Here is a 25,921-nt window from a genome sequence, read left to right as displayed (position 1 = left end):
CACAGCCATACTCTCAGATTGAACTATCCAAGCACAGTTGCAGTATCTAGTCCTTCTCCCTTCATTCCAGTTAAATACATATGGTGTGACTTCATTTGCACCAATTAATTTAGAGGGTTGTGGACTATAATTAATGCAGCAGTGCATACATTCCATGCTGACTGTTTTCCAGTTCATTGTAAAATGTATAGAAGCCATGGAGACAGCCATGGCAATGCCCCACTAAGAAAACCCAGGCCACAACCTCATCTGTCTGTGACAAGAAGCCCAGTTTAGGAAATGGAAAATTACTTTTGAGGAGGATATTTCCCTGAATTTCTCTGCTATGATTGTGTAATGGCAGGGAGGTAAGGACTCAAATTTCACTCCCCTGGGCTCTGTGGTGGTGGGCATGCTTTGGACCACCTCCTCAGGGTCAAACATACACCCTTTTTTCCTGTGGAAGGATACAGGCCCATTGCTGTGCCATGTGGCACATCCTCAGTTGGTCTAAATCTCATTGAGAATCTACTGCAGAAAATCTTGGCTCTGCTGAAGTCAATGGCAAAACTCTCACTGGCTTCAGTGGGGATCAGGATTTATTCCAGCGAGTGCAGTGGAAGCACAGTTTTTACCAGCTGCAGAGCTGGCTCTATTGTTTGACACTGGTTCTCAGTTTGGTTTTTTTTTTTTTTTTAATTTTAAAGGAGTTTGTAAAACAGTCCCCCCCAAGCCCTGGAGCCCATGGAGCTTTTGTCTCCATGTGATAAGGTAACAACATATGCACATAGAACTTGGTTTCTCTATAGAAATAAACTGCATGAAGGCAATTACTGGTTCTTTTTGTTTACATCATTACTCTGCAGTACAGCTGTTATCCATATTAAAGCATATTTTCTAACCTCCAGTATTTTTAAGAGTAAAAATCCATCTTAATTAGTAGAACTAATGGCTAGGTTGTTTTGTATTTGTATAAACTACTCAGTCTCTCTTTTTTTTTTTTCTTGATGAATCATATACAAATAAGAACTTTGATTTCAAATGTAGAGGGCCAACCCCTCTCCCTTTCAAGTTTATGTGCAGAAGTTATTTCAATTTGAGCAGGATGGGATGGATGAAACATAAAAAAGCCACATCATCAACTTAAAATACAAGTCCAATAAAAATGAGGTTGGAACTCTACCAGCTGTGTACTGATGAAAGCATATGAGATTTTAAGTATGAGAATCTGCTCAATATGGACCCAAACCCAAAAAAAAAAAAAAAAAAAAAAAAGTGTGCCAATCTAGGACCATATCAAAAGGACAAAGGAAGAACTGGGAGAAGCCTGGCGCAGACAGCAATTCCAAAGGAGGGTCATTTGAAAAGATAAGAAGAGGGATGTTTGAATTGTTTGAATGCAATGTACAAGTTGATCTACCTCATCATTCACAATAATCTTTCCCTTTTTATCCTTAACCTGAAAAATGGGAAAGTCAAACCAGAACACCAAACCAAGCAAGCAGAAATCATATACTGCCATAACTGATCAGGGCTGAGGTCCATAAGACCTCTTCATGGGCAGGGAGCTGGACTGGCTTGCTGTTATTTTTCTTCTATACCCTTCATCTGTATCCATAATAGAGGGGTGGAAGGTAATAGCTGGACCCTTAGTCATAAAGGAGCAAGAATAGTCAAGGATACCCAGGAAAATTCTTTGGCAGAAGACCAGCTTCCTGCAGGAAGCCATTGCCTGCAGCTTTCCAGAGAGGTCTAACTCATGCAGACACAGTGAGAATCAGCCTGGGGTAAGCAGGGCTGTGGGCTGGCAGGGCCAGCCGGAGCACAAGAAGGGCTAATAGGATTCTGCAAGGTTAAAGAGTAAAGTGGTTAAAACAGCAGATGATCCCAGTAATGTAAAAGCTGAGTAAATATATACATTATTTGAAGGGAATAAGCGGTATGGCATTTATCCTGGCCATATGGAAACAAATATAACTTGTTTTTTACCATAAAGGCCACTCTTGATGTTTTAATTATTTAAAAATCCTGCTTCTATATTGTATTTATAGTATTCCTAAAGACTTTCAGGGTCTATCTTTCCAACTGCAGATATTTAATATGATTGCTTGAAGCAATTTCAGTCTTATTGGCAAATAGCCCTAACAATTTTTCCTGTGAAATGGCTGCTTAGAGTAATTTATTGGATCAGATGAAGATCTCTGACCGTGATTTGCCTCTGCCGGTGGCACTTTTTCCATTTGGGTCCCTGCTGTCAACTGGAAACACAGACTGCAACACAACTCATGCCGAGGTGCCCTAAGTTTGTCAGCCTCGTCTGTCTCTGGTCGTTTCCATATGGATGCACAGCCGGGACGGCGCAGCCGGCGGGCCCCGGTAGCGGGACGCTGCCCCAGCGCCCGGGGGCTCCCGAGCCCGGCGCGGGGCGTTCCTTTCCGCCTCCACACGCGTTCTGCCAACTCCCGTCCCCGCCGGCCGGGCCGTCCCGGAGCGGGGCGCGGCGCGGGGCGGGCGCTGCCGGCCGGGGCTGCCCGGAGCGCGGCGGGGGCGGCGCGGGGGCTGCCCGGCGGGGCGGGCGGTCCCGTCCCCGCTGCCCGCGGCCCGTCCCCGCTCCCCGCGGCCGGGCTGCGCCGTGTGGCAGCGCCTCTGTCAATCAGCCTGACTTCACTCCGCACGCCCTGTGCTTCCAGTACTATACCCCCGCCGCCTCCTGGTGTCTCTGCTTCGCTGCGAGCCGGGAGCGCGGCCGCCACTGCCGCTGCGGCTGCGGCTGGGCGAATGCGCGGGCGGCGGGGCGCGGGGCAGCGCTGAGCCGCGCGGAGCCGCGCGGAGCGGGGCTGCCGCCTGGCCCGCCCCGGCTGCGGGCAGCCCGGGCGCCGGCCCCCGCGTCCGGCCGGGGCCGCCGCGATGGACCCTCCCGCGGGCATCGCCTGCGTCCTGCTCTGCTGCGCGCTCGCCCTGCCCGCCGGCGCCCTGCGGCGCCCCGGGGACAGAGGTAGGTCTCCGCCGGGACGCCTTCGGGGCTGCTCGCCCTGCCCCGCCGCCGCCGGCCGGTGCCCGCAGCCCGCCCGTCCCAAGTAGCGGCTCGCCGCCCCGCGGCTTTCGGCTCCCCTTGAACTTCTTCTGCGGCTACTTTTGCCGGGTTGCCAGTTGTTTCCTGCAAGCGGCAGGCGGGGACGGGGACCGGGCAGCCGCGCCGCCGGCGGGGAAGGGACGCGGGAGCGCCCGGCAGTGACAGCGCTGCGCCGCTGCCCGCAGCCCCGCTGCTGCCCCGCGGAGCGGGCGAGCCCCGGCGGGCAGGGAGCGGTGCCTGGGGTTCCCGTGCGGGCTGAAACACATGGCAGCTCGTCTGCCTCCTCCTCCTCCTCTTCCTCGGGCCATCGCCTCCGTCCGAAACTCCCGAGCTCCCCACTGAGACCGCTCCCGTTCGCTGCCCGCGGCGTCCCCGTCACCGCTCGACTCAAACCCGCCGCACCGGGGGTAGTTTGAGGGACGTGCCTTTGCCTTGCAGGCTTACCACCTGCAAACCCTACCCCTTGCCCCTGCGAGCAGTCCCGAAGTGAATCAACGCCCCGTCTTGAACGCTGGCCACTCGGGAAACCCCCGAAGTCCCCGCGGCGACCCGGTCACTGACTGGGTGTGCAGGGGAGCGGGGTCCGGGCTCGTGGGCAAAGGGGAGCGGGACCTCGCGGCAGGGGCAGGAGTGCGGGGTCCTGGCAGGGTGGGGAGGCTCACACTGCCGTCTGGTATTTTGGGGAAGAAAAGGCAAGTTTGAGTGAACTCTGCACACTTCATGCAGGTGAACCAAGTGCTTGCAAATAGTGCAGTGTCCATCTGCCTTATGTAAGTGTCTGCTGTGCTAATGAATAATGGAATAAATATCCCGCGGCATCAGGATATGTTTAGTTCCAGTATCTCTGTCCTCTCTTGCTTTCTCCCTGTAAAGATTCAATCCTGAGGAATATAGAGGAGTACAGCCTTGTCATCCCCACAAGCACCGATTCAGAGGGCAGGTTCCTATCCCACTTGGTGTCTGGACCGCCAAAAGCACGCTTCCGGAGAGCTGTGGAGGACTTGCAACGTGAAGCAGCAGATGAGCAGATATTTTACAATGTCACTGTTTTTGGAAGAGAGTTTCACTTCAGGCTGCGGCCAAACTCCAGGCTCGTGGCCCCTGGAGCAACAGTTGAGTGGCAGGAGGACTCTGAGGAGACTCATATTGAACCTCTCTATGGGAATTGCCTCTATGTTGGGGATATCACTGATCTGCCAAATGCTTCAGTTGCTATCAGCAATTGCGATGGACTGGTAAGTTACTTTTGTTATTATATCAAAGATAATTATATTAATTTCCTACAGTCTTTAAATATAAAATGTGTGGACTGTCAGAAACTCACACCTCATATGGTAACTGTGAATGCAAATTAACTAATGTTCCCTTGTGTGGGAATAGCTGTGCTGCACCAAGCGCTGCTTTACAGACAGTGGCACTAGAAGTTTGAGCACATGCTCTGAGGTAGCTACTCTGGAACAGAGCAGCTGAAAACAGTGTTTATGTTGATTTGTGGTAAAGTTACTTGAGGGGGTCGGATGCTCTAAACCAGAAGGTTAAGTAGCAAGTTCTCAGCATCCTCTTCCACTTCTCACTTACAGCCTGCAAGGATAAATGTTAGAAAGAGTTAATCCCAAATAATGGGCTGGACTACCCTGGAAACAAATTTGATAGGTAAAATATGGTTTTGTCCTGGAAAATTTTAATTTATTCAGAGTCTGTTTTCTTGGATATTTCACTTGGTGAGTTTCATTGCCTAATCAAGTGATTGATGAAAAGTTGCAGAAGACTTTGAGTTTTATGAGCAAAACAGCCCCCTGTGATACATTTGTCAAAGCTGTGTTTTAAAACCGGCTGCAGCTTTCTGTTCTGGAATGCATGTTCAGCACTCAGATTATGACTGTTTGTCCCTGACATCCTAAACTGTCACACTGTCATTTGAGCAGTAATTACTGAACAGCAATTTGTTTAGTGAGAAAGGGGCTATATTTTTTTTATAATGACCAGTTTATCCAGCCTGTATTTCCTTGCTATAGCCTTTAGAGTTTGTAATTTTGAGATTGCTTAATTGTAATGCATTCTGCCTCTGCATAAAGAGCCAGTAAGAGTCAGTTGTATTTCTATTTATTTAGTCATAGGAAGTTGTTCATTTGCTGTGCCAAGAAGATGACATGTATGGAGATAGTATGTTGGCTATCTGAGAATGGAAGGGAATCAAATACTTTTCCCCTTAGTCTTTCCTTTCCTGTGGTTTCTCCCAGCCATGTGCATTTCTGTTTTCAGAAACAGGTTTTAATGTTGCAGTTGTTTGATGTGGACAGCTGGCTGAGGGTAAGAGAAGCACGAGGACTGAGCAAGAAGAGCCATTCAGAGAGCAGAGTGTGAGCCTGCAGTTCTGCCTCGGGGGGGAAGCAAAAGTTCTGTGCTCTCTCTCTGTCTAGAACAGATCATTTTGTTTAAGGCAAATTTACTTGCTCAAGATTTACTTGCTCTTTACTTTTAAAACTGGGGCAGAGCCAAAACTCTTCTTCCTTGTCCATCTGTGCTGAAAGGTGGAGGAAGATCCTATTTGATGGCTACTCCTTGCCTTGTATTCTCCTCAGCACAGGTGTTGACTGTAAGGGCAGGGGGGGAGCTTGTTCCTGCTTCCTTCCAGTGTTTGCTTGAATGTGGGCTCCTTATATTTAGACAAAAGAGTTATGATAAAACAGAACAGGAGTTAAAGCCAAACTTTGGATGAGACTCTAAAGGTCCAAGGCATCATGTTGCATGTAAAAATGACAAAGAATGAGAATGACTTATAAAATGAAGTAAAAATAGAAATGAAAGTCTTTATAAATTACTGCTCTTTTCACATTTGTAATGTCTCAAATGCAAAGGTGTGAAGCCAGGCCTCAATGCAATAATAAATGCACTCATAAATGACTGGAATCCAGAAAGCTACTGAAGGAATTGTAGTTTTTAACCTGTATGCCCAACCCATGTGCCTGCCTTTTCCAGTGTTCTTGTTTCCATTAGAAGGAGCTGGAGAGTTGGTCTGGGCTAGGAGGTGCCACATTCTAATCTGAGTGATTTTCATATGGAATTACAACTTCTGTGTTTCTGCTAATACATTCAGAAATGTATTGGCTTCCTCCAGGGTGTATCTACATGGTAGATGTTGCAGGGCAGAGATGTGGTTTTTTTGCCCAGGTCACTGAAGCCTTCCTGCAGGAAGCATTGCCTCAATACCTTTCGGCTGTAAAGATTTCCCTGAGATTGTGCAGTAAATCTGTTTTGGAACAACAAATTGAACTCCAGTCCCTTGGGTACCATGTTCCATCTCTACCCTTTCCCTCCATCTCAGTTTCTTTCTTTCTTGTGGGGTGAGCGTATAAAACAGATTATCAATAGATTACTCAAACTCAAAGGAATTATACCAATGTTTCTCCAAAAGCCACTGCTCTGTGGACAGAAATAATAAGCAAGTAATGACAGAAGTTAATACTGCTTGTAATTCTCTCTCTCTTTATTTCTTGTTTTTTGCAAGGAGAATTGAAGAGTCCTTGGAGCAATGTGTAGCCAGCAAGACATACTTAGAGACCTCTGGGCTGTATGCTTTTCTTGGGTTTATTGACATTTGGATGTGAATAAAGACATGGACAAGGCTATTCTCAACTGTTTTTCTATGTTTGTTTTTTACTTCACACCTAGTTTTCTTCAGTGGGCCCAAGTATTTCCACAACATTTTCTAGGTTATTCTGGAAATAGGGATGGTGGACCTCTCTTACAACTGAGTTGTCAACTGACAAGTGTTAGAATTTTACATTATAAACTTGATTAATTTAATTCCTAGTATTTATTTTTGAAGTGCTTGCTTTTGAAGGTGGTTTGACATCTGTCTATGCTTGTCGTGGTCTTCTGTCTTTTGCATCAGCCATCAGGGCTGAAACAATACTGGACTTGAAGTGTTCTACTTTGATTTTTACATTGGAAACTTTTGTTGACCGAATCTAGTTTAAGTCGGCAAATGCATCTGCCACCTTGCCAGCTTCTGATGTTACTTCCTTTGAACAGCCCTTTGGTTTGCACTGCACTACCAACCATGTCTTATTTTCCAGTTACTGTCTTAGAAGAGTCAGGCTGGTGGAACTGATATTGCCAAATGACAAGTTGCTCGAAGGAATTTACATGAAAATAGTAGATCTGTGAAGGGACTTTTGAACTGTACTATAAAAGATGAGGATCTACTGCCCTGACCAAAGAGATACACATTAATTTGGGTATTCACGATTTTCTGTATCAGAAGTCAGCCAAAAATTTGTTGACCTAGAAATTAAATCTGAGGCAGATGAAGAGAACTTCTGAAGTATGCAATCTAGGTGTGTTGTCAGAGCTGGAGTGGGTAATTAAAAATTGTGGATGAAGAATCAAAGTTAAAGCTAATCAATAGATTTTTAACAGCTTTCTGAATTATGAATGTGATTTTTACCATATAAAAAAAAAAGTACTGTGAAAGCTTTCTCACTTAAGATAAAAACACTCGGGACAACTTGTTATCATCTTGGTTGGCCTGACAGCATTCAAACTATTTCTCCACTGAGTGGGCAGAGCAAGCATGGTCAGCTGTCCATGACCAGCAGGCTGTGGTGGAAGGTGTTGTGCTTTGAGTATGTTCTTGGTCCTTGGCCAGATTCTTACTTGTGGATGCAGTTGGAGGATGAGGGAGCTGGCTGTCCTCTCCAAGGGGTGTGAAGGAGAGTGGTTGGAGGCTGTAAAAAATGCTATAAAACAACAAAAAGTTAGGATTATGTTAACCTTTCCAGATTATTGCATAACTGTTATTGTGGAACTTTCTTCACCTCACCTGCCATTGTAGAAGAACTCTTTACACATCTAGATTTTTCATAAATATTTCTGCAGTGCTTGAGGCAGATGTGCCAAAAAGTCTTCTTCAGGTTGGCTGTATGGCACAATTTGGTTGTGGAAATTCGAAGACATAACCTCCCTCCCAGTATCCTCATGACATTTGTAGTTTGTGAGCTAGAATGTATACTTAGACAGGAAAAACACAATATCAACAGCACATCTGAAGTGGATAATGAACACATGATTAACTTAGGCTGCAGTGCAGAGTCAGATGTACTGACAGGACTGAGAAGACTGAGGATCACTACTCCATGATGAACAATCAATGTGATCTGATGGCACCCACTGAAGCAAAGGAAGGAACATCAGTTTCAGTAACACCTCATGGTGTCCTAGTTTGACTCCATTAGTATAACCCTCTTCCATTTTTAAAGGTAAAAGATCAGCTGTCCAAAAATTTTGCAGTATTGTCACTAAAATGGAAAGTTATTAGAAGAAGATATATAGAAATTAGCTTTTCAAGCCATCTCTGGTTGTTTTCTAAACGAGCTGTAAGCATTACATGGCTGGGGCTACCAAGACAGACACCTTACAAGTGCAGTGGACTTGTTTCTTCTTGTGATGAACCAGGCAGGGTTTGCTGTACAACGCTTCAGTCTTTCCTGTGCTCTGTGCTAACCCTCCCAAACTGTTTTTGAGCAGCCTGCTGGCTGGCTGGCTGCTTGCCCAGGCTCTGTTTCTTCTAGAAATGCTTGGGACATCAACAGTGCTTTTTCGACTCATGCACAATGCTGCAGTGTCTGTAGCCCTGGGCTCACCTGGGTGGGTTTATGGTGATACATTTCCCTTTCCTAACCAGTCATGGATCCTCAGGAACTGGCTGGTGCTTTGGCTGCTGTCAATACAAGTGCACATCTGCCAGTTGTCCCAAGATGTTGTTAGGTATTATTTATATTATGAGTATTTTCTTTCCTGTTTTAAATCAGAGAACAAAATTTTTTTCCTCAGTTTTTATTTTACGGGGTTGTATTCATATAATCTAATTTCTGAAGTATAAATGTAGAATCTCACGTTCAGATCCAATTGACGGTATTTCTTGAGAGCAATTCCAGCTACTCATTGAAATGTCTGCCTTTCTCCCCTTCCTTCTGCCACCTTCCCTGCCTTCCTAAAGGCATTCAGACACCTTGTGAAGTCTAGCCTTGCTTAGTATAGTTCTTCTTCACTTTGAGCATGAGTTTGACCTCTTTGAAGTAAGTGAATTTTAAGGTTATATTGTTATATACTGTTCTGACAGAGGTGTTTTCTTGGAACTGCCCACAGAGTTGAAGGTGAATCTAACTCACCTTAGGTGGAACATGTAATTTACCTGGATAAGAAAGTGAAGGAGCTGCTCACAATTAATATACCAGGAGAAGGCAGACATGATTATGTAACTGTGTTATTTTTCCTTTTAGACATCCATCTCCTGTTGTCATATGGATTTATAATTTAGTCATGTTTCTTTTTGATCTGGTTTTTGGATTACACTGGTTTGTGATGTAGTAAAAAAGCAGAGCTCAAGGTAGCACAATATTATCTTCAAAGTCTGGTCAGGTCTAGTTCCTGACAGTTTAAACAGATGCCTGCTACAAATAATTCCAGTAATTCCTTTTCTGTATGCTAAATTCTTAGCATTTACATTATGATGGGGTTGCATCCATTTTGAGGAGATCAAAATTGGGCAAATTTTGAAAATGATCTTTGGAAAATGGTCTTTTCATTTGGGAGCATTTTCTCATTAAATTAAACCAAACTCAAACCAAAGTGCCATTTGCGTTTTTTTTTTTCTTTTCTTTCTGCATTTTTAAATGTAATGACAAAATTCATGGTGGGCATTTTAGATAAGTAGAACTGTAATACAGTGGCAGAAGAAGTGCAAATAAGTTCTGTGACACAGTATAGAACAAAATGTAAAAGCCATTCTCATTAAGGAAACAGCAGCCCTTCCTCTGCAGATGATCAGCGGGATCACCATTAACCCTTTTTCAAGGACATTTTGAATTCACCTGGGGTTTCCACATGGCTAAGCCAAGCATGTATGTGAATTCCTGCACACCAGAGCCTGACTGCACATCCCCAGCTACACACATCATTTAAAAGACCTGCGTTGCCTGGCAAAGCAATGGAGCTCTTTTGATGCCTAACACTCCAGCATCTCCATGTTTTCACAGGATAGAGACTTTGCTTTGTCACCCATTCTCTGGGTTTCTGCTGTTCATTTCCCTGGCCAACACAAGCCTAGTTGGACAGTCCCTTCTGCTGTGTGAATTGCACAGGCTTTCCCTTTTAAAAGTGATGGTGTGAAAGACGAAGAGTGTAAACACTATGATTCAGCCTCTGACTGGAGTAAATTATCCTCTGCTGTCCTTAAAAGAGACTCTGTCATCAGTAAATACTGGGTTTTTTTTTTCTTTACATCTTCTGTGCATGGATCATCTCACCTACATTTTATCTGAGAGCAGAGCAAGTAATTTCCTACATCATACAGGTGGACACCATCTGGACAGAGTATCCTCAGACAGTCAGAACTGGTATCTTTGTGGTATGTTGTGGGCCTTTGGACAAAATATAAGTATTTCTTTATGTCCTCTTTGACTTTGTGTTGCATTGTCCTCATTGTAGTAGTGTCTCAGCTGTACTGTGCCCTTTGACCACACAAAAACTAATTTTCCAACCAGAATATTAAACTCTATATATCTGAGGAAAGGGGCCTAGTGTCTCCTGCTTCCCGTCTTGAAAGACCCAAATATAGGAACTAATTTTGATAAGGTCATAATTAATTTCTGGGGTAAGCAGAGCATCTATTTTGAGAAGTCTGTCCCTCTTAGCTTCCAAAGGTGTGTCCCTCAAAAAGTTCTATTAACTCACTTACCTGCCAGCTCGCTGCTTCCTCGTGGTGTGGAGAGGGTGTTCCCTGAGAATTCAAGATTCCTGCAAATGGCAAGGCATTACCACATTTCAGGTTAGTTACATGTTTACTTTTATCTACAGAAGGCTAAAAAAATTTTTTTTTTGATCAACCAGAACTCCAGCTGCTGCATGGAGCAGGACCTTTTCTCCAGAGATCACACTAGTGTTTTATTCGACCTACTTCTGAGTACTTTTTATTTATGGTGACTGTTGCTTTGTAAGCAGGTCATGCACTGCCTGCTTGATGCCATACTTAATGGCACACTAGGACATTTCTCATACTGCGTCTGATTAAAACAGAAGCAGGGAGCAGGTCTTGAGTGTCTTGCCGGGGGTTGCACAACCTTGCTCTGATGTGCACACCCTCCTTTTCGGATCACCTTGTCCCTTTATTGCTTTCTTTCTGCCAAAGTTTCAGTAAGTTCTCTAACACATCACATCTGGTTCCTTTAGCCCCTTTATCTGAGTGTGTTTTAAATTCATCTTTGTTTGCAGAGTCTTGACACAGCGGGTTCCCAGCTTTAATAGTCTGCAAATGAAAGGCCCACATTTCACACGCTATTTTCAGCGCTGTTCTATTAAACTGTAACATTGAAAAGAAGAGTGTCCTCTTCAAGTGTGGAAGAGCACGTTGCTTCCTCATATCTAAATCACAGCTTCAGTTATAGATCTTCTCAGTTATTCCCAGGTCTCAAAACGTCTGGTACTTTCTTCAGATCTGGAGTTCTTGGAGTTGTAAGTGTGAATCTCAGCATTAATGTTTCTGCTTTTTCTTCTAAGCAACTGTTTTTTGTTTAAAGAAAGAGTTTTAAAGCGTTTCCCTCAAGGAAAATACAGAGATGCCAGTTCTCTTTCTTGAAGTCTCAAAAAACCCCAGGCCAGTGAAAATCACCCCAAGTGTGTTGTTTTGAAGGTGTCATTTTACAGTACAGATGAGTTTCTCTTTTCTCTTGTGTGCCTCTGTGAGACTTTGTGCACTGCCGTGGGTTCCGTGGGCTGGCTGCCCCCCAAGTGGGGGAGGTTCATTTACTGACCATGGTAACTTCAGTATCATTTTATCCTCTCTAGTCCCACAGAGAGAACCTGCCCTCACCACTAATTTATGCACTTGATTTCCCCCCCACTTCATGCCCCTTGTAGGACTGCATCTACTGGTCTGTTTTCCAAATCTTTGCCTTGCTGAAATGGAAGTCCCATTTGTACAACTTGCTGTTACTTGTTGGTCTTGGCATCTCAAGTGTGTTGAAGTTTTTCAGTGTTAACTGTCCAGTTTATATATATTTTTTAATTCTTTTTAAATAGGCTCGTGTAAAATTTTGTGTTTTGTCCCTTTACTGCTGTATTTGTGACCCTTATCTTCAAAATAGACACTATTATTTCTTCACTTGTGCAGCTCTCTGTGGAGAATTCAGAGGTTGGAATTGCCTAGCGTCCCTGGTACTTTCTGACTCTTCCACCTGCAAAGTACAATGTTGCCACTTTTGATGCGGTGAGCTATAAATACAGCTACTTTAGCTTCTTTCCTACTGTGATTCCCTTTAACTTTTCCTATAGTTGCCACCTCTGTGTTTGAATTTCATTATATGGTCAGACTGCTTTTTCCCAGCATTTAACCTCTAGCCTCATGGACCTCAGGGGACAAATTATAACCTATTTTCCACTGAAATTAAGTGTGAAGCCTACTAATCCTGTAATGAGAAAGTCAGTGGACATCACTGGTATCTGTGAAGAAGAAGACCTCCTTCTACCTGTAACTAGATAGAGTTAATTTATGCATTTAAGTTATTTCTCTTCACTAAGAGTGTGGACTATAGGTTGCTGTTATTGCCCTGCAATGAAGGTGAATGATTTTTACAGTTTTTTGAGGCAAGAAAGCTGGAAGGAAATACCTGGCATACAGTCAACATCTAATCTGTTTTTTGAAAAACATGGAATCAAAATATCTGCCTGAGGTTTAGTGTAGCACAGAGCCACACCTTGATGTAGGCCCTGAGTCTTAAAGCCTTTATTAATATGTTTTCTGATTTACTGTCACTGTAAGAATAATGAAGTGGATGTGTGGAGAAGAACATGCATGGCTAATGAGCAGGCAGGCTAATGAGCAGGCTGGCCAGCAGCTCTCTTCTTTTACCCCATCACTTAGAATCCTGACAAGAAGCAGTCCATGAAATGGCAGGGGGCATTGGATTTTGAGAACGATACAGCAAATTTCTACAGGAGCCCTGAGTGCAGCTCTCTCAGGCTGCTGCTGTGCCTGCTTCCCAAGGTTGTGGGCAGTCCCTCTTTCACCCCTGCCTCCTCCCTCTGTGTCCTGGGGGCTGCTGGGCTGCAGCGGCAGCTTCCAGCATGTCCAGTGGAGCTCTGGACATGCATCTGCCCCCTCAGGCAAACCCATCCGCCACCTTCACACCACGCACCCAGATGGGCACTGCAGACTCAGGGCTACTCTTGCACAATTCGGTGCGTGGGAGGGATTTCTCTTTCAAGTTTTGTTTCTGAACATGTGCTTTTTTGGCATGATTTAATGAGTATTGTAGAGTGTAGAATGGAGAAAGTCAAAATAATACATCGGGTCCAACAGGAAAGAAAGGCTTACTTTCTTGGGAGTAAAACTATTTCAAGAGCTAAGCATAGTAATGCACTGTTTAGATTTTAATTAAAATGCAGTAAAATGACAGAATTTAGAAAGGAAGAGGGGAAAACACTTGCTGAATTTTTAGATTAGATTTTAGGAAAAACTTCTTCACCAAAAGGGCTGGAACAGGCTGCTCAGGGAGGTACAGATTTGGCACGTGGGGACATGGTTTGGTGTGGACTTAACAGTCCTGTGTTAATGGTTGGACTTAAAGATCTTCCAAGTCTCTTCCAACCTAAATGATTCCGTGCTTCTGTGATTCTCATTTCTCTGCTTTTTCCCGCACCTGCAAAAGGCAGAACTAACATCCAGTACCTGCCCTAAGCAGCTGCATCTTGCATTTCTCCCATGGTGAAGAGTGTGACTCCCAAGGCTGGTGCCCATGGCCATGACATCACCTGCAGGGCATTCCAATTTCCACGACAGAGCCCACACTTTGGAAAAAGCCTACAGAAAACACGGAGATTAAGCAAGGGTAGGTGGCAGCACAGGCTGTGGTTACTGTTTTAATAGTGGGTTTATTTGTTTTAAATCATGGCTTTTGGGTAAATCATGTTCTTCCAACTCATATGCAGAATATATTTCTTCATTTTTCAGAGTGCTAAAATTGCAAGGCTTTTCTCTTCCTCCAAGCAGAAGAGCTGTGGAAGAAATGTGAGAGATGTTGTTCAGAAAGCATTCTGCAAACCAGAATGTATTTAAGAAACAGTCATTGAGAAATAAATCACTACCTGACCATGAAGACAGCTGAGCTGGGCTCAGTGAGAGTCTTTCACATGCCAACACTCTCACGTGACAGGCGTTATATTGGAAGATGACAGGCTTTGAAACTTGCAAGGTTTAAAATGTCTAAAGGTTTTTATATACCTAAAGTAATAGCTGGATAAAATGGTGTCTTTCAGACTTCAAAATGCTCTCTGTAAAGCACCATGAACATACATAGGGTCACAATCTTTTACTTGTTGTAATCAACAAAAAAAGCCCCACCCCAAATCCCAGAATCAGAAATTTTATGCCACTTCTGTTCAATTCCACTAAGTACCTCAGGGATATAGAAGTTTTAGAGATGAATTTGTATTGATTTCAGATTTATAACCAAGCTTGAAATCAGAGTTTTCTAATAGTTTTAGGTTTTATTGTAGAAATGGCAAACGCACCATTCATCAAGTAAACCAAAATATTTAATTCCCACAAAAGTGCTAAGAGGTGTCTGTCAATATTAAATTTGTTTGCAAAGTTACAGCACGTTAAGGCTGACATAAGCAGCAAGTGTAAAAATGGGATTAATCAAAGGATGATTTAGTACTCCTGAAAGAAGACTATGAAACTCAGTCTGGATAAGTTATAGACAGGCAAAGAAAGACAAGACCATTTACAAGATGTTTTGAATTAATTTAATCTCCTCAGAAGGAGAATGTAATGAATTTCTGTGAAAATAAAGTGCTTAGTTCACTGCAGTCAAATTAAGCCCAATGATAATCATACACATTTATAAAATAGAATAAAAATGCTAAACCTATGAAAATACAGTGTAATCTTGCATTTATCTAAACAGAAAATCACACAGGAAAAAACCCAGATTTCTGTCAATGTTTGTCATTTTACATAAGGGCCAGGGAGGTCCCATGGCAAGCAGCTGATTTTTGGGTCTATTCCAAAGCTGCTGAAGTGAATGTGTTTAGTTTCACTGGCTGTTTGGCTTTGTGTGGACAGGTTGATTAGCAGAGTATTTGGGACAAAAAGCAGGCCATGGAGTATTCCACATCATAACCTTGTCTTTCACCTTGTTGTCTGTCCCCTGATGCAGTGGTGCTGGGGGGGCAGGTGAGTATGAGAAGCTCAAGTGCAGTTTTCCCATGGCTGTTTATATCCCGTGTGCTGGATGGAACAAGACAGAACTGTGTGCCTCTAAACCTGAAATAGCTCTGCTAAACCTTCTTCCCCTTCTGCCTCACACCACATCCCCACCACAGAAGAGGTGATGCATTAAGTAAGGGGGAGGGATCAGGAGAAACCCTCCAGTCTATGCCAGGAGGATGAGGCAATTCCAGCTGCCTTGAATTTGCAGGCTCATTCTGACAGCTTTTCTGTCTTCATATTCCTATGAAGATGAGGCCAGAAAGGAGAAAGATTTTCCTGCTGACACTGCCTCTCTTTGCTTCTGCACTGCTGGGGGCGTGGTGGTGGAAGAGCTTTCTCTGCCTAAGATGTTAGTTTTGACCTCCATAAAACTAGCATCACTTGCAAAAAACCCCACCCAAATGCCAAATACTATCCCCCAACAAAAAAACCCCAAGTCACAAGAGAGAACAACATGAGAAAAACTCTAATTGCACATCTGTTCAACAGACTTTTGTGATAGCTCAGCAACAGCTAATTGAAACTCCTGGATCATAAATATGCTTTCAGCCAAACTGGAGTTTACTTTCCCTGATGCTATCTCCTTTCAACTCCCCATTGCACTCTGAGGTTCTGGTGGTCAGGATTCCAACAATCTGTCACTAGATGGGAAAATTAGAATTTGGGTCCATTGAATTATAATGAGCCAAACCTCTGTTAATCTGCATCATCATATCTCCCCGGATTTCTGGGAGCTCTGTCACTTTGCATTAGCTGAGGACCTGGCTTTATGTAATTAGATGTTTTCACACTCATGTGGAGATATGCCCTCCTCCAACAATCTGGATTACAGGCTCCCATGCTTTGAAAAGAGATACACTCCTTCTTGGGAGGCAACAGGACACACAACATCTGTGAATGTGCATATGTTTTCATGAGATTTCACTAAGTGACATATTTAGGGTTTGTTTTTTGGAAATGGCAAAGTGCACTGGAAAGGGAGACTGGGAATCCCAGGATCTTTGAAGAGCCCTAGGTCTCGAATGGGCAGATGGGTTAAAGACACAGCTCCAGGCACTGCTACTTGTCACACAAAGCTCACTGAGGGCCTTGTGGCTCCCTGCCTCTGGATTGCCATTCTGAAGTAATTTTTGTGACATTTTCATGTTATTATGCAAGCCTGTAGAAATCATGACAAGAGTAGGAAAACTGTTGAATAAATGCAATGCTAGTAATGTAAAATTCATCTGTGATAGAATATACTTAGGTCTTTGAAGGATTTAGCTGCTTCTGGCAATTTTGTGTTCCTTTTAGGTGATTTGAAGAGGTGTTTGCTTTGATTTGTGGGTTTAAGAAATATTTGTGCTTAGGTAACACTTTTATAGTGCACTTCCAGAATGAACTCCATGCAGTCTTTAATCCAAGGTAATAATTTTTGGAGTATTGAATCACTGCTTGCAAGTTCTACAGTAGATTCTAGCTATGCCACTGTGGGGAAGCATTGTTTTTTTATCTTTTAGTTTTATATTTGTTTATATTAAGACCACTTTTCACTGACGTCAGAGACCTATCAGGTCAAATCTAATCCTCTATATCTCACGGTGTGCTGGCTAGATTAGCCCTAATACTTGTGTTTTCTAGTCTGTGTGGAGGCAGCTTTCACCTTGTAATGATGTCCTTCCTGGAGCTGGTTCTAGGGGATGGTTGAGCCTGTAGGTTCTCACTCCTCGCCTTCACAGAGCCAGCATGCCTTGTCAGCATCCCTCCTTTGCTGAGGAATGTGGAGCGAATGGCCATCTTTGAAATTGCTGCCAAGAGCTGGTGAATTTGCTCCACCACAGCGAATGGGTTTGAATTCCAAAGCTGCACAGATTGTTTGGAGGTCTACCTCCCTCCCCTCTGGCTGCTGCTGGGCTGCTGGGCAGTTCTGCTCTCCTTTTCATGAGCTGGAAAGACTTCCATCACTGGGGAAAAATGCACTGGGGCTCCTGTGAAGTGTAGTGCTCAGAGCAGTGAGATGACTGTGTGGGATTTGGGGGACAGGAAGGGATGTGTCAGAAAGAAGGCCAAAAGAAAGAGCAGTTGGAGACATCTGATCAGTGTCAGCAAGCACTTGAGTGCTGAGGTGGTGAGAATAGCTTGTGAGTGGCCCATGCAGCAGGAAGGAGCAGAAAACACTGCACTGTATTTCCTGGCAATTCACAACAGAATCCTTGCTCAGTGAATATTCTCCTTTAATGAGCAGCTCTAAAAGAGACAATGAAGCAAGAAGTGATGTCCCCATTTATGTTCAGTGCAAGTTTGCAGGGCAGGGCTGGAATCTGACTCCATGGGAGAGCAAACGGAGGTGTCAGTACAAGGTGAGTCAGGGCTGCCCAGAGGCACTGGGCAGATGGGAGCAGGGAGCTGGAGACACGTGCCCACATCACCAACGTGTCCTGGTGTGCTGCAGGACAGTCCCCTCCAGAGCTGCTGTGATTGATTCCATGGGAAGGGTCACAGCTCCAGCCCAGAAGGGACTGAAGCACCTCTCATCCTCACCCTGAATTTTCTTCTTTCTCTATTAACGTTCTGCCAAAGTTGTTTTCAAGGAAATTTGTTCCCTAGCCTACTGTGCTGCCAGGTTGGAGTAGTGTGAAATGAAAGAAATACATTGAAACCAGCAGCACAAGTCTCGGTTTTTTGTTTGGGCTTTTGAGAATTTTAAAGAAGGATCCTGTGGCTCTGCTGCTGAGTCAGCATTGGTTGGATGTGATTTCTGAATGTGATTTCTGTGGTCAAACTTTACACAGAACTTTGATGTTTAATGTGCCAGTCAATTAAACCATGCTGTTGTGCTAGAAGTGATGTGGTAGCTTTGTGTGGCTTGCTTGGTATTGCCAAAATGGGTCAAAAGTATCATGAGAAGGTTTAATCTCCCTGTTTACATAGTGTCATTTTTCTTGCTTTGTGGTTCATTGCTTTCTGCAGTGACTGGGGTATAGTCTAAGGGCAGGAAGCCTCCTCTCTCCTCTGTGACAAAAATAGCTGGTGCTCTCTCCTGCTGGTTTGATGAAAGTGGTTATGGAGGTTCAGCTGTGCTGCACTAGAGCTGACTGCTCTGCTGAACAGAGCTCCCCTCAGCTGGGCCTGGCTGTCCTGGTGCCACCTGGTCAGGTGTGGATGTCTCTGGCCAAACAGCCTTAGTGGCTGAATGACATTGGTGAAGTTTTCTGCAGAGCAGCCCAATAGACCCAGGGTTGGCACAACTGTGGTGGTGCCAGAGAAAGAACAAGTGTTTGGGGCAGGACCTTTAAACAGTTCTGTTGCCAGGTCTGTCCTCCCAGGGTGGACCCTCCCGTCCTTGCACAGTGTAGGATTCCCAGGAAAAGCCTCAGGAAGGTGTCACCTTCTGCCATGGGAAGGTTTCTCACAGTGAAGCTCTGCACACTTTTACGTGCCTTCTGACACTTTAATCACACTTGCAAAAAAAGAGCTGTCCAGCTGGTTTTGTAAGGTGTTCAATAATGAGATTTACTTTAAAGTGGGTAAAAACTTTAGGAAGGTTTTAAGATTGTACTTTAAAGTGTAAGCTTGTTATAGCTGTTCTTTTCCTAGGGGTGTTTTATTTGATTCTGGTATTAAACCAGGAGTTGGTCCAAAGCCCGTTAACATAAATGAAAAGAGTTTTATTGACTTTGATGGGATTTGGATCATGCTGCACTAATTAAATAGTAAAGTATCCATTAGTAGTGAAGAAAACAGACGAGAGGAGAGCCAAATACTGTTGTGATGAACCCTGTGAAGTTGAGTGAACTGCAGCCAAAGTCTCAGCATCTTTACAGATGAGCTTTTCCATATTTCTCTGCCTCAGTCCTTCTGACACAGATACATGGTGGATTTTAAAGAGAACTGAATTTATAAAGATCTTTACATTTATTCTGCCTATTTACAAGTGTTCATAGACACATTTAGTCAATAAATATTACCTTATTCAAGGTAATAATAAGAAAAAAATTGGAAGTGAGTTGTGACAGAAGAAAAAGTTATGCTTTAAACAACATTGAAATCAGGTACTAATAATTTGCACTTACTTTGCCTGAGTATTCTTGTAAGATTCTTTAGGAACACAGATTTACTAGATTCCAAAGAAAAGAGAAACAGCTTTTCTCTGTTATTGATGCTGTAAGTAGAAGGTAAAGTAAAAGTTAATATCTTATGTGTCTGGAAGATCTGCATAAAAAGTGGGTTTTATTTAAAAAATAAAATGAAAGCAGGCTGTTCTGGAACTGGCCAAAACTCAACCATGTACAGACAGCTTAAAAATATAGTAATGTTTGAATTTATATGGGCTACTGGATGGATGTTAAAAGGAGCTGGCATTTAAAACTCAGAAATGCTGTTCCTCATTCCTCTTGCTGTGACCCGCTGTGCCTGGGTGGCAGCAGTGGCCCTTGAATTCAGTAGCCTACAGCCTGCTGAGACAGGAGGTCTGCACTCTCAAAAAGCATTTATGGGAATTTCCCTGTGACAGTGGGATGGTTGGAAAGCACCCCTCATTTGAAAGGAGTTGGATGTGTTGGGATTCAGCTGTAACCATGAAAGCTGAGGTTTTGAGGACATGAGGAGCCCATCTGTGTTTGGCTGTCAGTTCTCCTTAGGCGTCTTTGTCAACACAACCCTAATTGAGATGCTTTCTAAAAACAACTTGCTGGCATTGTTTGCCTGCTGCCGCATTTACTGAAGGACAGTACTCTTAAGCCAGTTCACAAGGTTTTTTCCATTTCAGATACTTGTCATCAGATTTCCTAGCACCCTCTCTCTCAAACTTAGCAAAAAAGAGGTTTTCCCACCTTCACTGCTCAGGTATTTAAGAAGAAATGATGTCTGCAATTTGGTTTGGATTTTTACTAAAGTTATCACACAAAAATGTCGATCATGCCATGCTGATACCATGAACCCATCTTCTGTGTTTATAAGTGTATGTTGGCATTCTACTTGCAAAAATCATGAGGTCTTGTCAGCTGCAGCTGCAGCTTGGAGAGTAATTTAGGTTGAATTGTAGATTAGTCCATTTTTCAATTCTGTGATGGCTGAAACTCCCAAACAAATAAATGTTCTAGTAGACTGAAATTTTCTAGAATACTCAAAATAGGAAAATGTGAAAGGAAAGAGTCAGTCTGAGGCCCAGCAGCTAAAATGCTCTTCAGTGCTTCCAAAAATAAAGTGTCAGAGGTAGAACCCTGTATCCCCTTTTTATAAATCTTCTCTTTCAAATCCAGTGGATAACTAACAGAAAGTTTTCAGAAGGACAAAAAAGAGGCTTTATGCTTTATGTAAGAAAGATTAAGTGGAGAGGGGCTTTTTTCTTCTTGAATACATGGGTGTGTAGGAATTGTGTTTTAGAATCAGGCTTTTTGTGAGGCCTGCAGAGTAAAATTGTTATTTGGGAAATTCAAAATTGTTCTTTTGCTTGTTGGGAGGTCAGGGAATGAAGCAGAAGAGATTGGCATTGAAAGATGCCACTGAATAGCAATACCCCAGAAGGGCAGGTGTCACCTTGCAACGGTGACAGGTTGCAAACAGGGTTACAAAACAGGGCTCAGGAACCAACTGAGAACTGCCAGACTGCCCTAGGGTGCAATCCTGCTCTTTTCTGATCAGTTCTACTCCTATATTTGTTCTGTTGGCCAATGCGGGTACATGGGCAAGTAAGGTTATATAAGAGTTAAAGGTTTAACCTTTCAAAGAACATAACCATTCATTAACGTGATTTCATTAAGTATAAAAAGAAAATTAGATGGAGACTCCAGCACATGAGAATATAGAGATGGATTTGCTTCAGAAGAAACTCTTTCAATATGAAATTACTTTTTGCTCTGAGACAAGGAAAATAATCCAAAGTATAATGGAAATGCTTTAATTACATTTAGCTTTATTATTTCTAAACAAAAATATTTCTGTCTGAGAGCAAATGACAAACTAATTTTCCCCCACCCTAAACCTAATTTGGCAACCAACTGATTTGTTAGTCCAAGACTGATTCTTAAAAAAAATCCTAATATAAAATGTTCCCTTATGTTCCAGGCAATACTGCATGTGTTTCCATAGAAACCTCTTCTCATGTCTTGAACTTGTCAGCATCAACATATGACATTTTAAACTATAAAGCATTTGCATGTTCTGCTGCCTCTGTGGACATGAGTGAGATTTGCCAAAAACTGGGTTCTTGGAGACAGTTGAAGTTAGGGAAAGGTGATAGACTCAGATATTCTTTGTACCTCCTGCTTGCTTACAAAGAATAAGGAAGTTCTTTGAGTTCTCACCAAACTCAGGCACTGGGACACAGATTCCTGCTCCCTGCTCCAAGGTCAACAGCTAACTCCAAGCCTGGCTTTTCCCCCAGGACTGTTTGTCAGCGGGTTCCCTGTCTGATTCTCTGCACTGTGTATTTTTGGGCTGTCTGACTTTTCTCAGGTGCACCTGCTTCTCTGTTCCGTGTTCAGCTGAGTTGTTCTTGACCCTGGACACACACAGGCTTTGGACAGTGATGTACACCAGATCTCTCTCTGTTGCTCTGATGCTTTTCATTTTAAACCCAGGGAATTGTAAGTGCAGGTTAAGTGCAGCCTAATCCAAGTGACAGTGTATTTGCAAAACATTTGAGAAATAAAAGAACTGAAGAAGGGGTACAGAAAAGCCCTAGTCAGCTTGGAGGAAATAGAAGAGATGGTGTTCCAGCAAGCAGTACAGAGAAATTGGTTTGACTAGCCAGACATAATTGTAAAACATTCTCTAGGAAGGTGCACTAATATAATTGTATGATATGTGCTTTTACTGTCTTCTTTTTCTGTCTGTAGTATGGGTTGGCTGCTGATTTGATCTTCTAAAATATGTATTTGCAGATATGGATGAGCTGCCAAAAATGTGACTCACACAAAAATGCCCATTGATCTCTTTTTAAAGCCTGTATTAACATTGCTCTCTGAAAGATAATAATAATTTCTCAGTCTTTGCAGTATTTATGCAGACACCTTCCTAAAGGATAGCTCCACTTTTCCAAAGAGAGAGGAACATTAGTACCAGGTTTGTGAGGCCAGGTTTTGATTCTGTGTGTGGGGACTAGAGGGGTGGCTTCTGTGAGCAGCTGCTAAAATCTCCCCCATGTCCCCTAGTGCCACTGGCTCCAAAAAGGACTTGCTGCTGGCCAAGGCTGAGCCCGTCAGGGATGGTGGTAGTGCCTCATAACATATTTCAGAAGAAGGGAAAAGAACTTGCAGATGTGGTGAGAGGAGTGAGAATATGTGAGGGCAGCACCTCTGCAGAGCCCAAGGTCAGTGCAGAAGAAAGGGAGGAGGTGCTGCAGGTGCTGGAGCAGAGATTCCCCATGGAGGGGCCACATGTCCCCATGCAGCCCATGGAGGAGCAGGGGGAGCAGACATCCACCTGCAGCCCCAGGAGGAGCCCACACTGGAGCTGGGCAAGAGTGTGAGGAGTCCTCCCCCTGAGGAGGAAAGAGCAGCACAGACAACGGGTGATGAACTGCCCACAGCCCCCATTCCCCATCCCACTGCACCATTGTGGGGAAGGAGGCAGGGAATTCAGGAGTGAAATTGAGCTTGGGAAGAACAGAGGGATGAGGTGGAAGGTGTTTTTAGGATTTGGTTTTATTTCTCATTGCTATACTGTGATTTGATTAGTAATAAATTAAATTAATTTTCCCCAACTCGAGTTTTGCCTGTGGCAGTAATTGGTGAATGATCTCTCCCTGTCCTTATCTCAGCCTAGAGTATTTTGTTATATTTTATCTCCTCTGTCCATCTGAGGAGGGGAGTGATGGACTGGCTTTGGTGGGCATCTGGAATCCAGCCAGTGGCCCCCCACCACAATACCACTCCCCTGCTTTGGCTGTCAGAGTGTATTTGGATTTATCCTTCACACCATTATGTAGGAGAGAGCTGATTTATGCAGCAGGACTCGTCATGGCCTTAAATGCTCACTGCAGTGGTGCATCTCCACATAAGAATAAAGACAGGTCAATGGCTTGTTTTGCCTTGATTTATGACTTTATGGCTTGGAGCAGGAGACTCCTTTTATTGATGACTCTGTGCATTCAAAAGATGTGGGTGTAGATTCTTTCCTCTGTCTTCACTAAAATAGATATCACGGTGATGTTTAACTCTTAGGGCCCTGCTGAAGCTTCCCCCATGCACTGCTCCTTACAGGGTGTTCCTGTGCCACTCACTGGCCCACAGGCACTCACAATTCCTGGGGAGCTGTGGCCCCCAGGAATTCATCAGAGGGGATGGTTTTTCCAGGTATGGAATAAACCTTTCCCTGTGAGACCTGGCAAGAGAAGTGACAGTGGAATGAACTTCAGTGATTTGTCTAGGACTGGACATGAACTCTGCTCCCAAAGCAGAGCAGATACTGCTTGTGCCGAAGTAATAACTGCAACAAAAACCAGTTTTAAAACCATCTGGGCATGCATATGTCAATATGGGGCATGAGGAGCCCATGTTCGTATTCTGGGGTGATAACTCTTATCAGAAGAGATGAGAAGTAGATGCTTGAATTTCTTGTGGACTTTCTTCATAACTGATCTGGAACAGTATGTTCTTGGGCCAGTGCTTTGATCTAGCTGGGATATAGCCAGAGGGAAAACAATTTCTTACTTTTAGTTTGCTAATCAGGAAATTAGATAATTCATATAAAAATATCTTTTTGGGAAAAAAAATTGAAGCCTTCTGGTCACTTTGCAGGCATTAATCTTCAGATAAAGAATTTATGTTTTGCTTCTGAATCAGCCATATCTTTAATACAAATAACATAAAGCTCAGTGTTTTCTGTGTTCCTTAAATCCAGTTTCAGAGAAAAACTGACCTTTCCTTCATTTCAAAATACAGCTGCTCCTCTTGAAATTTTAGCTGTGTAAATACACTTGTTGCTCTCTTCTGTTAGTTTTCTGCATCTTTTACTCACTGAAGTGTAAAACAATATATGACATCTTCAAATCCTCTTTGGAAGACTGGGAAAGTTCTGCTCTGTTGCTGCTGAGGGAATTACCGAGTTTCAGTATTGCCTTTTTTTGCCCCTGGTTTGTAAGGAATGCTACCATTTTCCAGAATTGTTCTTACATGAACAGTTCTAAAGTGTTTGTCCCTTCCTTGATACTTCCTCTGATTTCATTCTCTTCTGCATGTTGAGGCCCAAACTGAATACAGCATCACCCACTGCTTCTGAGAGAAGGAAATTGGGGACTTCAGTGTCCCAACATTTGTGTCCGCTGCCTTTCTCCCTTGCTGGAACTGTCACCCTCTGAGCTGTTGATGAGCTGCAGTTCCCTGGGTTCCTCCTGCCTGGCAGCTCCTTGAAGGGTCCTGGTTCAGCCTCCCCACATAAGGAGAGGATAAAGTTGGGAGTGGTTGGAGAGGCAGTTTTGGATCATAAGAAAAAGTGGACCAAATGTGGCATATGCAGCCTCCTGCCTCAGTGGCTGTTTGATCTCTCTCTTTTAATCTTTCCCACACCACAGACATGACCCATGTCAGGAACAGGTAGTAAAGCATCCCTCTCTTTCCCATTTGTAGGAAATCAGTGGAAGTGGCAATGCTGTGATGCCTTGAGAGAGGTCAGCTCAGCTGAGTCCAGCAAAAAGTGACTGTAGTATTACTTTACTTTCATACTGAAGTGGTTGAACCGATTTTGAAATAGAGAATTATTCAATTATTTGGGTCAGTACAATTAAAAGCCAACAGATGAATGTTATTTAGCAATAATTTTCTTTTTATCAGGCATCAGGGTCATGTTTGTCTTTTTATATAACCTTTATTTTAGTTTTCTGCATAGACCTTACCAAATACATATTATTCTTTCCTTTAGGAAAAAAAAATCTTTTCAGTTTCTGGTTTAAGATTTATGGAAAATACTGGAAAAGGGAGGTTTCTTGGAGTAGTCTGTGTATATCATTATATTTCAGTGTGCTTGAAACATTATACTGTATATTGGTCCAAGTACCACCTTTTGCAAAAGACAATTGACTCTTTTTGTGGAACTCACAGAAAATGAACATAAAACATTGATGAAATGAAATTTGGGCTGAATCGTTTAGACTATTGTACATTCAAAATCCCTTAAATACTTATAAAATGGAATAAATTGGCAAATGATGCTAGTGCACCTCTAGGACATATGGGAAAATGGGTAAAATAAGTAAATCTCTGTTACTTTCAGTACTTACAGGGAGCATAATGTCATTAAGAAAGGAAAATGCAAAACATGTGATAGCAGATGCCAGACAAACCACAGTGCTCCAGCTCTCACAAGAAGCCCCCTTTTCAAGCTGTACGTGGCCCTGGCCAAAGCATTCATCTTGGACTGAGTTTTCATTCCTGGTTTTAGGCCAAAGGTAAATTCTCCTCTGTGTGGAAACTTTGAATAAAACCAATTCAATCATTTTTCGGATTCTCTCTCTCATCAGGGCTCCTGCCCCTTTCCCATTGCTGTGCCAATGCTGCAGCAGCTGTGAGAGCTCTGCCTTAGCTTCTTTTGGAGTGTTTTTGCACATGCTCCAAAAATATTGCTATGGTCCTTTGCCTTGTATTTCTAATATCACCAAGAATGTTTATGATGCTGCT

The 25,921-nt window shown here is 43.4% G+C and overlaps 1 protein-coding gene across 1 annotated transcript in view; it reads left to right on the top strand.

Moving 5' to 3' along the window:
• Positions 1-2,529: 2,529 nt before the first annotated feature.
• ADAMTS2 (ADAM metallopeptidase with thrombospondin type 1 motif 2) overlaps positions 2,530-25,921 on the top strand; it is a 174,743-nt gene continuing 151,351 nt past the window's right edge. The window contains exons 1-2 of the mRNA XM_068205862.1: positions 2,530-2,974; positions 3,926-4,287. Of these exons, the coding sequence (XP_068061963.1) occupies positions 2,887-2,974; positions 3,926-4,287 (450 nt within the window). The 5' untranslated portion in view covers positions 2,530-2,886. The remainder of the gene's footprint in view (positions 2,975-3,925; positions 4,288-25,921) is intronic.

Source organism: Anomalospiza imberbis, chromosome 15 (genome assembly GCF_031753505.1).
Source record: "Anomalospiza imberbis isolate Cuckoo-Finch-1a 21T00152 chromosome 15, ASM3175350v1, whole genome shotgun sequence".
Taxonomy (NCBI): Eukaryota; Metazoa; Chordata; class Aves; order Passeriformes; family Viduidae; genus Anomalospiza; species Anomalospiza imberbis.
This window is presented reverse-complemented; position numbering and strand designations above follow the sequence as displayed.